General features: G+C 48.9%; 1 protein-coding gene across 13 annotated transcripts in view; it reads right to left on the minus strand.

Moving 5' to 3' along the window:
• NRXN2 (neurexin 2) overlaps nucleotides 1–14,429 on the minus strand; it is a 2,907,124-nt gene that overhangs the window by 915,997 nt on the left and 1,976,698 nt on the right. For all 13 annotated transcript variants that reach the window (XM_040327841.1, XM_040327834.1, XM_040327835.1 and 10 more), the window contains one exon: nucleotides 704–894. In XM_040327841.1, coding sequence (XP_040183775.1) covers nucleotides 704–894 — 191 coding nt within the window. The remainder of the gene's footprint in view (nucleotides 1–703; nucleotides 895–14,429) is intronic.

Raw genomic sequence — 14,429 nt, forward strand, 5'->3', positions numbered from 1 at the left:
TAATGTAATTTCCATTGTCGTGCAATCCTGTACGACTGAAGTCACATCTGAAATTGCACCAGTGTAAACCAGGCCTTACTGCCTCTCCATCCTAGTTTATGTGACAAATGCAGCACAGTGGACTTGACAAACTTCCCAAACCTCCCCCACACATGAAAAAAATCACTTCACAATCTCTGAATCGCCTCTATATGAACATGTTTTTGTACATTTTCTTATGAATGCTTCACCATTTTGTCCATCAAATAGTCAACAAATACAGGCGGTCCCCTAGTTACAAACAACCAACTTACAAATGGAGGGAGGCAACAGGAAGTGAGAGGAAATCTACCCTGTAAAAGTTATTATGGGAAAAAGGTGTCTTCCATTGATGCTTTGTCACCAAGGCTCGTTTCCACAACAACCCGAAATATTTCAAACTCCAATTATCATTGGGACAGAAAGCGAGGTGAAATATTCTGAACAGGGGCATAGACAGCAAAACAAACGTTACAGGGGTGTTAACCATTCCCTTTACAATCCTAAAGCTTAAAAATCGTTTTTTTTGGCTGGAGCTATGCTTAAAAAATTTACCTGTTCCGACTTACAAACAAATTCAACTTAAGAACAAACCTACAGACCCTATGCCTGTATATGCCATATATATATATATATATATATATATATACACACACTCTCAAATACTGGTAATACATTTCCTTACCCTTTAGATCTAGATTGCTGGCACCAGTAGAGTGTTGCGTAACTGTCCTTCCATCAATTCTCAAAGTATGTGCATTTCCGGGATCTCTGGAGACAGCAACACTATGCCACTGGTTATCATTTAAAGCTCTTTCCGAGTTGCCTTTCATCAAGGATGGACCATTCCCAAGATCAAAGACATAGTGTATATACCTAGAGGTCAAATGTAGATAGAAAGAAACACAGTTAATAATAAGAATGCATGCGATTTGCAGTTGTTGCAAGTTGCTAGTCTCTGTTGAACTCACTGAGTTAGTAATATCAATATTATACTTCATATGTGACACTTGGATGATTAAATGAAGAAGACAATTATAAAATATTGTTTAACTGATATAGCATAATTATCATACGCAGACAGTACGGTATAATTGGATATGGTATTATGATATACAATTATATATGAATTATTCTTATTAGATATGTGACATATAGCATACATAATATTTATTTTATAGTCACAAACATTTGATTGTTCTTTCCATTCCCTTAACCTGTATAGACTATTTTCTTCTTATCAGAGTCACAAACACAAACACATCCTCCATGTAAAAACATCCAGCACATACAACTCCATGTAGATACATGTGTTTTTTTGTTTTTATTTTACAAAACAAACAAGACCACTGTGCTGCTAAAGCAGGGTATACAGAGACTGAAAATTGGAACTGGTCGACTTTCGGTCCGTGTATACTACTGTCTTTTCAATAGAAGCCAGTCATTAGAGTGATCATGTTGGAAAAACAGCATTCGATCAGCGATTTCAGCCAATGGCTGTAAGAGCTGATCTGTGTATTCTGATGAGATAGAGTATGAGTCCCTCCTATTAGAATACAATAGTGCAGCAGGGGAGGTCCCTCTAAATCACACACTGTTTGTGTTGATATGGGGAACTGTCAGTATTGTTTTTTATTTACCACTCTGGTTGAAAAAAAAAAAAAAAAAGCTAAACATGAATACCCAGTTTAAGTAAAAAAAAGTCTCTAAGTGATATACAGTAGTTATTATAATGCCTTCCCACAAAAGCAACAGTTAACATGAAGATGTATTTAATATGTATTGTCACAGTGTCTCCCAGTGTTAGTTCTACTTGCGGCTCGCTCATAAGAGCTTCAGCTAACAGGCAACAGTGAAGCACCTTTGGTAGTGAAAAGCTTCCTGTGGATGTGGAGCGGTGTTCACCCTGAGGGCCCCTGTGTTATGCACAGATTTGTTTGTTTGGTGGGGATATGTTAGCTCTCTGAAGACATTATCGGTTTGATGCCTATCTGCATTTTTGGAGGAATGTATGCTTGTGTCTATGTGTCTGATCACCACGTGGTGAGACCATAGCATGTCCCTGCAGATAGCCTCACGTCCATAGGAATGGTAGTATATTGCGGCTATGCATTGTTCTCTGAACAATGCATAATAAGGATTCACGCCAATGGTAAAAGCGGGAATGTGTGTAAAGCACAGTTTTCAAGTACAAACAGCAGGAAACCGTGCAGACTGGTCGCCACAGGCACGACCAGACACTGCCCTAGTCATTGTTCTTTTTGAATGTACACATGTGTTTTCATTGGTTGAGTTTCATATAACACCTACTGTTTGAAGGAATACATAGGCTTGATTGGCTGAACTGAATAGTCACCAAGCCCCTTTTGTTACCCCTGTTCAAAGTCCTATAAATAAACAGAGCTCCCAATGTTACTCAGGACTGTCTGAGGCCCCCGTACACACGGCCGAGGAACTCGATGTGCTTGGCACGTCGAGTTCCTCGTCGAGTTCTGGGATGAAGCCGCCGAGGAGCTCTGCGGGACGCCTTCTCCCATAGAACAACGAGAAAATAGAGAACATGTTCTCTATTTTCTCGTAGAGCTCCTCGGCGGCTCCATCGAGCCAAAACTGTACAGACGACAGAGTTTCTCGGCAGAATCCGGGTTTTGACCGAGTTTCTCGGTGAATTCTGCCGAGAAACTCTGTCGTGTGTACGGGGCCTGAGGAGCTTCCAATGTGAGCACTATTGTGTTATCCAAAAAAGCTGAAAATTTGTTTCTTAGCGCAAGGAAAGTTGATTGCATCCCCATTGTTGATGTAACATCTAGGTACAGATAGAAAGAAGGACATATGAATATGTGAGGCGTAAGAATGGGCTGAACACCCCCCGGTTCGGTTCGTACCAGAACTTGCCGAACAGGCAAAAAATTCATACGAACACTGTTAAAGGAGTTGTAAAGGAAAACATTTTTTGCCTAAAATTAATGTCTGCAAGGTAGACAGAGAGAATAGTGTAATGATTCTGTTCAGGGCCGGCGCTCCCACTAGGCGAATTAGGCAGCCGCCTAGAGCGCACTGCCGCCAGGGAGCGCTGCCACAGCTGCTGGGTCCCCTACAGAAGATCGGTTCCTCAGCCGATGGTAACTGATGCGGAGTGTAGCGGAAGGGGTCTATATGGCTGGCTGCAGAGTGACTAGGCAGGGAGAAGAAGCAGACAGATCTTCCCCTTCGCCAGACTAAGCCAGAGGTGACCATGCTGATGTCCAGCAGGCAGCAGCAGCCGTGGGTGTCAGCTCTCTGCCCGCCCCGCCTCCCTCCCTGGGTGATGTGCAACCATTGGAGAAGCAGGGCGGGCGGCATTGTGCATAGACACCCAGAATGGATCCGCCCAGACTGGCCACACGCTGGGCCGAGGACGCAAAGCCACTTGTCCTGGAGGAGTGTGGAGCCCAAAGCAAAGCTGCTCCTGCAGCTTACCCAGCCTCTCCGCGGCCGGCCGCCGGAGCCTGGGGGTGGAACCGTGCGTGACTGGTGATACTAACTACTGCCGCCCGATGCCTGACTGTGACATGTGGAGGGAGATGGAAAGAAGTGCTCCAAGGTAGGAACTTGTCAGGTGGTGGGGGAAGCACCCTGGCTGCACCCCTCCTCTGCTGTCCACCTGGATGCACCCCTCCTCTGCTGTCCACCTGGATGCACCCCTCCTCTGCTGTCCACCTGGCTGCACCCCCCCTCCTCTCCACCTGGCTGCATCTCTCCTCTCCACCTGGCTGCACCTCTCCTCTCCTTTCCACCTGGCTGCACCTCTCCTCTCCTTTCCACCTGGCTGCACCTCTCCTCTCCTTTCCACCTGGCTGCACCTCTCCTCTCCACCTGGCTGCACCTCTCCTGTCCACCTGGCTGCACCTCTCCTCTCCACCTGGCTGCACCTCTCCTCTCCTCTCCACCTGGCTGCACCTCTCCTCTCCTCCTGGCTGCACCTATCCTCTCCTCCTGGCTGCACCTCTCCTCTCCTCCTGGCTGCACCTCTCCTCTCCTCCTGGCTGCACCTCTCCTCTCCTCCTGGCTGCACCTCTCCTCTCCACCTGGCTGCACCTCTCCTTTCCACCTGGCTGCACCTCTCCTCTCCTTTCCACCTGGCTGCACCTCTCCTCTCCTTTCCACCTGGCTGCACCTCTCCTCTCCACCTGGCTGCACCTCTCCTGTCCACCTGGCTGCACCTCTCCTCTCCACCTGGCTGCACCTCTCCTCTCCTCTCCACCTGGCTGCACCTCTCCTCTCCTCCTGGCTGCACCTATCCTCTCCTCCTGGCTGCACCTCTCCTCTCCTCCTGGCTGCACCTCTCCTCTCCTCCTGGCTGCACCTCTCCTCTCCTCCTGGCTGCACCTCTCCTCTCCACCTGGCTGCACCTCTCCTCTCCTTTCCACCTGGCTGCACCTCTCCTCTCCTTTCCACCTGGCTGCACCTCTCCTCTCCTTTCCACCTGGCTGCCCCTCTCCTCTCCTCTCCACCTGGCTGCACCTCTCCTCTCTTCTCCTCCTGGCTGCACCTCTCCTCTCCTCCTGACTGCACCTCTCCTCTCCTCTCCTCCTGGCTGCACCTCTCCTCTCCTCCTGGCTGCATCTCTCCTCTCCTCCTGGCTGCATCTCTCCTCTCCTCCTGGCTGCACCTCTCCTCTCCTCCTGGCTGCACCTCACCTCTCCACCTGGCTGCACCTCACCTCTCCTCTCCACCTGGCTGCACCTCACCTCTCCTCTCCACCTGGCTGCACCTCACCTCTCCTCTCCACCTGGTTGCACCTCTCCTCTCCTCTCCACCTGGCTGCACCTCTTCTCTTCACCTACCTGCACCCCCCTCCTGTCCACCTGGCTCTATCCCTTTCAACTGGCTGAACCCCTTCTCCACCTGGACCAGTTCTGGTGCTAAAATTGAATTAATTTCGATTTTTTTTGGGGGGGGGGTGCGCAAGTAGCTGGTCTCGCCTAGAGCGCAAAATAGTCTAGCACCGGCCCTGATTCTGTTAAAAAACAAGTAAATAACTATTGAATTCCTTCATCTATATCACCTCCGGCAGTCTAGTTTCTGTTCTCTCATTCACTTCCTGGTTTGCATCGCTCGTTCATGTAAGAACTACATTTCCCAGAATGAATTGCAGCACGCCCAGTAATTCACACCTCCTTGAAGTCTCTAACACGTAGAGAGCATCCTGCCACACAGATGTTGTTCCCAGGAGGGGGTGAGCACGTTACTGATCACCGCAGTAAAGCCTCCCTTCACGATGGTCAGTAAAATCAGACAAGCAGGAAGTGAACAGAACAGAGAAGAAATAGAGCAACTTCTGAGCAAAAACGAACAATGAGGAAGTGAAAAGAGGAATGTCTGCAGGTAAAGGATGCTTATTATAAAAAAAAAATGTTTTCCTTTACAACCACTTTAAAGTCTATGGGACACGAACATGAAAAATCAAAAGTGCCAATTTTAAAGGCTTATATGCCTAGTATTGTCATAAAAAGTGTTTGGGGATGTGGGTCTTGCCCCAGGGGACATGTATCAATGCAAAAAAAGTTTTAAAAACTAAAGTTTTTTTCAGGAGCAGTGATTTTAATAATGCTTAAAGTGAAACAATAAAAGTGAAATATTCCTTTAAATTTCTTACCTGGGGGGTGTATATAGTATGCCTGTAAAGTGGCGCTATTTTCTAGTGTTTAGAACAGTCCCTGCAGCAAAATGACATTTCTAAAGGAAAAACAGTAATTTAACCACTTGCCACCCGCCCTATTACAAAATGACGGCGGCAAAGTGGTTTCAATACCCTGACCAGACATCATATGACGTCTTCAGGATATTGAGCCGCTGCACGCCCCAGATGGAGACTCTTTGCCACGTGATCAGCCGTGTCCAATCACGGCTGATCACAATGTAAACAAGAGGAGCCGTGATCGGCTTTTCCTCACTCGCGTCTGTCAGATGCAAGTAGAGGAGAGCCGATCGGCTGCTCCTCTGACAGGGGGGGTTTGTGCTGATCGATTATCAGTGCAGCCCCCCGGGGATGCCCACACTAGACCACCAGGGATGTCACCAGACCACCAGGGATGCCCACCACCAGGTATGCCACCCTAGACCACCAGGGATACCAATCAGTGCCCACAATGGATGCCAATCAGTGTCCACAATGGATGCCAATCAGTGCCCACAATGGGCATGACTGATTGGCAGGCATTGTTTGGCACTGATTGGCATCCATCAGTACAATATATTACAGTACATCCGTGCCACCTATCAGTGCCCATCCATGCCCATCCGTGCCACCTATCAGTGTTCATCTGTGCCACCTATCAGTGCCCATCCATGTCGCCTATCAGTGCCCATCCATGCCGCCTATCTGTGCCCATCCGTGCCGCCTATCTGTGCCCATCCGTGCCGCCTATCAGTGCTGCCAATTAGTGCCCCATCAGTGCTGTATATTAGTGCCCATCATCAATTCCACCTCATTGGTGCCACTTCATCGGTGCCCATCAGTGCCGCCTTATCAGTGCCCGTCAGTGCAGCCCCATCAGTGCCCATCACTGAAGGAGAAAACATACTTATTTACAAAGTTTTGTAACGGAAACAAAAAAAAAGCATTTGTTTTTCAAACTTTTCGGTCGGTTTTAATTTTTTTTGCAGAAAATAAAAATCCCAGAGGTGATCAAATATCATCAAAAGAAAGTTCTATTGGTGGGAACAAAATTATAAAAATGTAATTTGGGTACAGTGTAGCACTGATTGTCATTCAAAGTGCAACAGCGCTGAAAGCTGAAAATTGGTCTGGGCAGGAAGGTGTATAAGTGCCCTGTATGGAAGTGGTTAAAACTACTCGCGGCTATAATGAACCTGGTCCCGCAATACTGATAGAAGTAATTGAACCCCCCCTCCCCCCCATTCCATTACCAGGCCCTTTAGGTCTGGTATGAATATTAAGGGGAACCCCAAACCAAAATTAAAAAAAAAATTGAGTGTGGGTCCCCCAAATTCCATACCAGGCCCTTTAAGTCTGGTATAGATATTAAGTGGAACCCTGCCCCAAAAATCTATACCAGACCTTTATCCGAGCGCGCAACCTGGCAGGCCGCAGGAAAATAGGGGGGGCAAGACAGCGGCCCCCCTCCTGAACCGTACCAGGCCACATGCCCTCAACATGGGGAGGATGCTTTGGGGTCTGTGACCCCCAAAGCACCTTGTCCCCATGTTGATTGGGACAAGTGCCTCATCCCCACAAGCCTTGCCCTGTGGTTGTGGGGGTCTGCGGGCAGGGGGCCTATCAGAATCTGGAAGCCCCCTTTAACAAGTGGACCCCCAGATCCCAGCCCCCCTCCCTGTGGCGTCAGATAGGGGAGGGGTCACCAGCACACACCCTCAGCTATATAACCGCTGTCTCAGTGGTTGACGCATCACTCAGCGGGAGCCGCCCATGGAGGCAGAGCTATTGCAGTGCTTTTTTATTTTATTTTTTTCTCGTTCCAAACTCGAAATGGATTTACATTGCTGGAATTTTTTTTTAATAGAGGACTTGTCCCAAGCTGGCTCTTGTCTTGTTAAAGGGGGCTTCCAGATTGCGATAAGCCCCCACCCACCGGGCAAGGGTTGTGAGGATGAGGCCCTTGTCCCAATCAACATGGGGACAAGGTGCTTTGGGTGTCGCAGACCCCCAAAGCATCCTCACCATGTTGAGGGCATGTGGCCTTGTACAGTTCAGGAGAGGGTGCTCTCTTACCCCCCTTTTCCTGCGGCCTGCCAGGTTGTGTGTTTGGATAAGGGTCTGGTACGGATTTTTGGGGGGACCCCTATGACATATTTTTTTAATTTTGGTGTGGGGTGCCCTTTAAAATCCATACCAGACATGCTGTTTTTTTCAATGACTTATCTGCATTACCTGGACCCGACATTTCATTACAGCCGAGAGGAGTTTTAACCACTTAAGCCCCGGACCAATATGCAGCCTAAAGACCCAAGGTGTTTTTACAGTTCGGGACTGCGTCGCTTTAACAGACAATTGCGCGGTCGTGCGACGTGGCTCCCAAACAAAATTGGCGTCCTTTTTTCCCCACAAATAGAGCTTTCTTTTGGTGGTATTTGATCACATCTGCGGTTTTTAGTTTTTGCGCTATAAACAAAAATAGAGCGACAATTTTGAAAAAAAAGCAATATTTTTTACTTTTTGCTGTAATAAATATCCCCCAAAAACATATATAAAAACATTTTTTTCCTCAGTTTAGGCCGATACGTATTCTTCTACCTATAGGGGATAGTTTTATTGCATTTTTATTATTTTTTTTTTTTTTACTACTAATGGCGGCGATCAGCAATTTTTTTCCTGACTGCGACATTATGGCGGACACTTCGGACAATTTTGACACATTTTTGGGACCATTGTCATTTTCACAGCAAAAAATGCATTTAAATTGCATTCTTTATTGTGAAAATGACAGTTGCAGTTTGGGAGTTAACCACAGGTGGCGCTGTAGGAGTTAGGGTGCACCTAGTATGTGTTTACAACTGTTTGGGGGTGTGGCTGTAGGAATGACGTCATCGATCGTGTCTTCCCTATAAAGGGAATGACGCGATCGATGCGCCGCCATAGTGAAGGACGGGGAAGCCGTGTTTACACACGGCTCACCCCGTTCTTCAGCTCCGGGGAGCGATCGCGACGGAGCGGCTATAAACAAATAGCCGCGCCGTGGTCCCGGATCGCTCCCCGAGCGGACCCGACCTCCGCATGTAGCGGGGGGGGGTCCCGATCGGACCCCCCACCCGCTAATAGGCGAGGACGTACGTGTACGCCCATGTGCCTGTACGTGCCATATTGTGGACGTACATGTACATGCGGGGGTCGGGAACTGGATAAATGGCTTTTTTTCCCTTAGAAAGCCCCTGGGATGGTACAGATTGTAATAATGAAATGGAATTGTCAAAAAATATGTAACATTAGAAAAGTTTATTTAGTATAAATCATGATAGTCACAATGTACAAAAAATTGAAAAAAAAATCATTTAAAACAGGAGAATTAACATACAGAATGAATTCACCAATATACAAAAATCCACACTCGAATGCTGATGATTAGGTCAAAACAAAAAGAGGTGGATAATTCCCAACAAATTTCGGAGGCAAATAGTTAGGTTGATTCGTAAACCATATGCAAATTCCTTCTTCAGGGATTCTTAATTAGGGATGAGCTTCGTATTCGAGTCAAACTCATGTTCGACTCGAACAACGTATGTTCGATCGTTCGTCGAATTACAATAGTTTTGGGCCGTTTGCGCCAAATTTGAGTGGCGTGTCACGGCCCATAATTCACTGCGGCATCGCAGTGCATTGCTGGCTGATGATTGGCCAAGCATGCACTATGACCCGCATGCTTGGCCAATCACAGCGCGCAAAAAACGGAGAGCCATAATTGGCCAAAGCCAGGGTGGCTTTGGCCAATTATGGCTCAGGGGGTTTAGTACACGCCCCACACTATAAAAGGCAGCCTGCAAGGCGGCCTCGTGTAGTGTGTTCCGGCTTTGTTACAGACAAGAGCAGTCAGAAAGTTAGAGAGAGAGATAGATAGAGACACAGGCCCAGATTCACGTAGAGCGGCGCAAATTAAGTTACTCCAAACGTATGTCATTTAAGTTACGGCGCCTTCATTTTGTGTCGTAAGTGCCGTATCCACAGCGCATTTGCGCCCAAATTTGCGCAAGCGTAACTTAAATCCCGAGGCGTAAGGCGGGGTTATTGCAAGTGGGAAGGAAGTGGGCATGCTCCATTTTAATGAGCCGTGACCCCATGCAAATGAAGGGCCGGCCGTACTGCGCATGCGCACACGAATCTGCACCTCACTGGGCATGTGCAGAACTCGGCTTGGCGCAATCAGTGAGATAGGTAAAAGGCCAAGCATACTTAGTTTGAGAATCGCCCTGTGTATAAATAGCCCCAGACAAACACACTTCCCTTGCAAAAGTACATCCTGTGTTCCCCTTTCCTAGAGCAAGTTGCTTTTGCTCTGTCGTCTGTTGGTGTGTGTTGGTGAGTTTAGTGTTAGATAAAAGATTTGGAGGAGTAGTAGAGTGTAGTAGCTGAGTGTATTTTCTGTTTGTTTTTTCTGATTGTTTTTTTTCTGAGTGTATTTTCTGTTTGTTTTTTCGGTGTTTGTTTTTGAATTTGTATTAGCTGTCTGCTTGTGTGGTTTGATTTTTGTGTGTGTTTGTTGTGTGAGTATTTGTGTTTATTTGTTGTGTGAGTATTTGTGTTTGTTTTTTGTTGGTGCTGAGTGTTGGGTGTTATGGCACCGAAGCGCAGGAAGCTGAATTTTTCAATCAGAGAAAAGCAGATACTTGCTAGGGCCATCACCCGTTTCGGGCGTTATTTGCATGGCACTGAGAGCCGGAACACCACCCCGGCCAGGAGGAAGGAGATCATTAAGAAAATTACTGATCAGATCAATGCGGCAGGGGGGGGGGAGACGAGGACCCCCAGTGGGATTCAAAAGAAGATCAACGATCTTAGGAGCCTGGTCCGGGACAAGATGGCCAAAATAAATGCCCATGCCACGGGCACTGGAGAAGGCCCACCCTGCTCCGTCAGGCTGACTGAGGAGGAATGGGCAGTGGCCCGGTGTTTCCATAGCCAGCAGGTGGTGGGCCTGCCTGGCTTTCAATCTGATTCTCCTGTGAGGACAGGTAATTTTTTTTTTTTTATCTGGTGATTAGCATGTGTGGGTGGGGGAAGGGAATATGTGCCAAGTGTGTGGATCCTCCAACCTGTGAATGTTTTGTGTCCTCCACAGATGGCCAGGAGATTGCTGGGCCATCAGGCCAGGAGGTTGCTGGGCCATCAGGCCAGGCTGCACCATCCCCAGGACAACAGGCTGCAGAAGAGCCCCAAGAATGGCAGGAGTCCCCAGGGGAGGGGAGTGGCCACACCTCCCCTCATGAGGAGGTTGAGGGGGGGAGGATGAGGATGAAGATATGGAGATTGCCAGGGAAATCCTTTTGGCTTCGGATGTGGTTCCCCCTGAGGCTACCCCTGAGGCTGGCAGCAGTCAGGCCTCCATCAGGGGTAGCCCCTCCCACTCCTCCCCCAACAGGCCTCCCCCACAAGGGTCTCTCTCTCCCCTCCTCCCAGGCCACAAGACTCAGCTGCAGGCAGGAAGGCTACCCATAAGACCAGGGGGGTGGCCGAGTGTCTGCCGGCCAATCTGCAGAGGGACAATGCCCGGCAGACCCGCCATCTGGGTCAGATAAACCAGACTCTGACCCAGATTGAGGACAGCCTGGGTTCAATTAAGGAGTCACTCACTGATGTGGCCACAAACTCCTTGGCGGTCATCACATGCATTTGTGACCTGCAGACTGCCACAACAGGCGTGGCCCAGGAGGTGAGTGCCCTGACCCAGGCTGTCCAGGACAATACCCGGGCTGTCCAGGCCAATACGGCTGCCCTCACTCTGGGTCTGAACAGAATTGCAGTGGCCTTGGAGGGCAGGCCAGCAGGAGGACAGTCACCAGGGGAGTCTCCTCCTTCCCCTGCTTCACCCCCCCCAGGAGTCTCCCCTGGTTGGCCGTGGCCGGCCCAGGCGTAGCTCACGCCGCCGCCGTTAAGTTTTGGGGTACTTTTTTTTTTTTATTATACTGTGCTTATGATTTGTTGTATGTGTGTGAATGATGTATGAATGTGGGGGTGGCATTCCTGATTAAGGGTGTCACCCTCAGTTTTGGTGGAGTAGGGATCCCCAGGACCAGGGAGAAGTGATCCCAGGTCCATGTGAATGGTGTATGAATGAACAGTGACATAATTGGAGCCGTGGCATGGCGTTACTGCTCCCAAGTACCATTGGGGGTACTTGGATCTAATCCAATTAGATGTGCATGTGATGTGTCTGTGCTAGGGACCACAGTCGGTGTGCATGCATGCGTTCTCATTGTGCCATGATTAATGTGTGTGTTTACTGTGCAAAGATGCATTCTGCGAGGCGTCTCCTGACTGCTGTTCCCTCAGAAGAGGGGGTACCCTCAGTTACTAAAGTCACTAGTAGAGTTATGAGCATGGATGCCCCTGGCATGTTGGCATACAGATTGTTGTCCTGCATGTGTGTGTGCTCAGCTCTTCCTTAATGGTGTTGCTTTAGCTGACCTTTACACGGCTGGTGCAAAGTTAGGGCACCTTTTATAAAGTGTAATTTTACACCATGAAACTTGCAGATGCGCACAGGGCGTAATCTACGCCGCACACACTTAATTTTGTGGATCGCCTTATCTCCCTCATTTGCATCTTTGCCTATCAAAACAGTGGTGTGTCTAGCGTATTTTGCGCGCGAAGAAGCGCCGGTGTAATTGTTTTAGGTAGGATGGAAAAAATGGATTTCAGGCGTATCTCGTTTGGAGGATACGGCGCAAAGATACGCGCGGCGCATTTTTCAATTACACCGCGCATCTTGAGTTAAGTCGGCGTAAGTGCTTTGTGAATCTGGGCCACAGTGTCTTTTCTACCAGATAGATAGATAGAGCAGGAAGGCTAGTCAGTATAGTTAAATTTACAGTTTGTAGAGAATATATTCACATCCCTAGGAGTTGTAAATATATTTATAAACTGTAGAGCTTAGCTAGATCTGCTATTAGTATTTGTCAGGCAGGAGATTGTGCTTGATGCAGTGCTCTAACGTGTTGTATTGCCTGCATTAGGGTTTAGCTTAAACATAGTACTCCGTGTTAGTGGACGTGTGCTTTTTAATTGCACACACACGCATTACCTGTTACTGCACGTGTGCTATTTATTTGCACAGAAACGTGGATAGGTACCACGTGGGTGGGTACCGGAGCATGATGGGACTGTGAGGCCTATATAAATCGGATGCAAACCGCGCACCCGTCATTGCAGCGAGAAGAGGCGTCGGGTCAACATCGGAAGAAGGGAGAAGAAGAGAAGAGAAGAAGAAGACGTCACAGAACAGCGGGCTGGCCGCCTGCTAGTAATTGAGCTAACACACGAAGATAGCGGCGGCCAGCCCTGAAGGAGAAGGCACCGGACAGCGGGAGAAGAACCGGGGTGCGCCGAGTCAACAGCAGAGAGCGGCGAAGATAGAAGACCCCCCGAGAGCGGAGAAGACCCCCGGAGAGCGGAGAAGACCCCCGGAGAGCGGAGAAGACCCCGGAGAGCGGAGGAGACCCCCCGGAGAGAAGAAGACCCCCCAGAGAGCGGAAGAAGCCCCCCCTGGTAAAAAAGCTAAAGAAGACAGGGGGGGCCCCCGGAGCAGACTAATAAATTATTTTAAAAACCCTGTGTCGTGTGTTTATTAACTTTAACACTTTGCCTCCAGGTGAATGGGTAGGGGTACGATGTACCCCATATCCATTCACTTAAAGTGGGGGGCCGGTATCTGAGGGCCCCCTTATTTGAGGGGGCTCCCAGATCCCGATAAGCCCCTCGCCCGCAGACCCCGACAACCAACGGCCAGGGTTGTCGGGAAGAGGCCCTGTCCTTATCAACATGGGGACAGGGTACTCTGGGGTGGGGGGGCCCCGCAGTGCGCCCCCCTGCCCCAGAGCACCCAACCCCCCCATGTTGAGGGCATGCGGCCTGGTACGGCTCAGGAGGGGGGGGCGCTCGCTCGTCCCCACTCCTTTCCTGGCCGGCCGGGTAGCGTGCTTTGGATACGGGTCTGGTATGGATTGTAGGGGGACCCCCTACGTCGGTTTTTCGGCGTAGGGGGGTCTCCTTACAACCCATACCAGACCTAAGGGCCTGGTATGCTCCTGGGGGGGGAACCCATGTCGGTTTTTTTATTTAAAAATTGGCGTGGAGTTCTCCCTCTCAGGAATGCATACCAAATGCTGCAGCTAGAATTGGCGGGAATCCAAGTCGGATCCCCGTCGCTTCTATGACGCGCTCGCTGGAATGTGCTTTGTCTATTCCAGCGAGTGCGAAATGTCGGCACCATGTCGCAGAGAATCAGCGCGATGCTGTCGTGCTAGAAACACATTCTCACATTAACAGGGGCGTCTAATAACAATTTTTAATGCAATACTTTGCATGTGGCTCTTTGTTCAAAGGAGGCCCCGGATGGCAACCCCCCTTTTTTTCTAGAATTTTTATTTCACAAATAAATTATTTATTGAGCCAAGATCTGGCATTGTAATGGCCCCCCCACCCCTAAAATAATTGACATATTGTTGCCACACAGCACGTGCACTTTGGGGGGCCAGGCCTGTATGGACAGTCTCACGGGCCACCACCACTGGAACATCAGTGGCCTCATCAGGCACAAGTGTCATGTAATTTGTTGAGGGTCTCTTTAGGAAATTGTGCAATATGCAGGAGCAAAGTATGACATGGTTCTGATTCTACTTAAGAAACCTATAGTCCTTATCTTGTTTGCAACGCCTGTATACTGCTGTTCAAAGTACTG

Source organism: Rana temporaria, chromosome 11 (genome assembly GCF_905171775.1).
Source record: "Rana temporaria chromosome 11, aRanTem1.1, whole genome shotgun sequence".
NCBI lineage: Eukaryota > Metazoa > Chordata > Amphibia > Anura > Ranidae > Rana > Rana temporaria.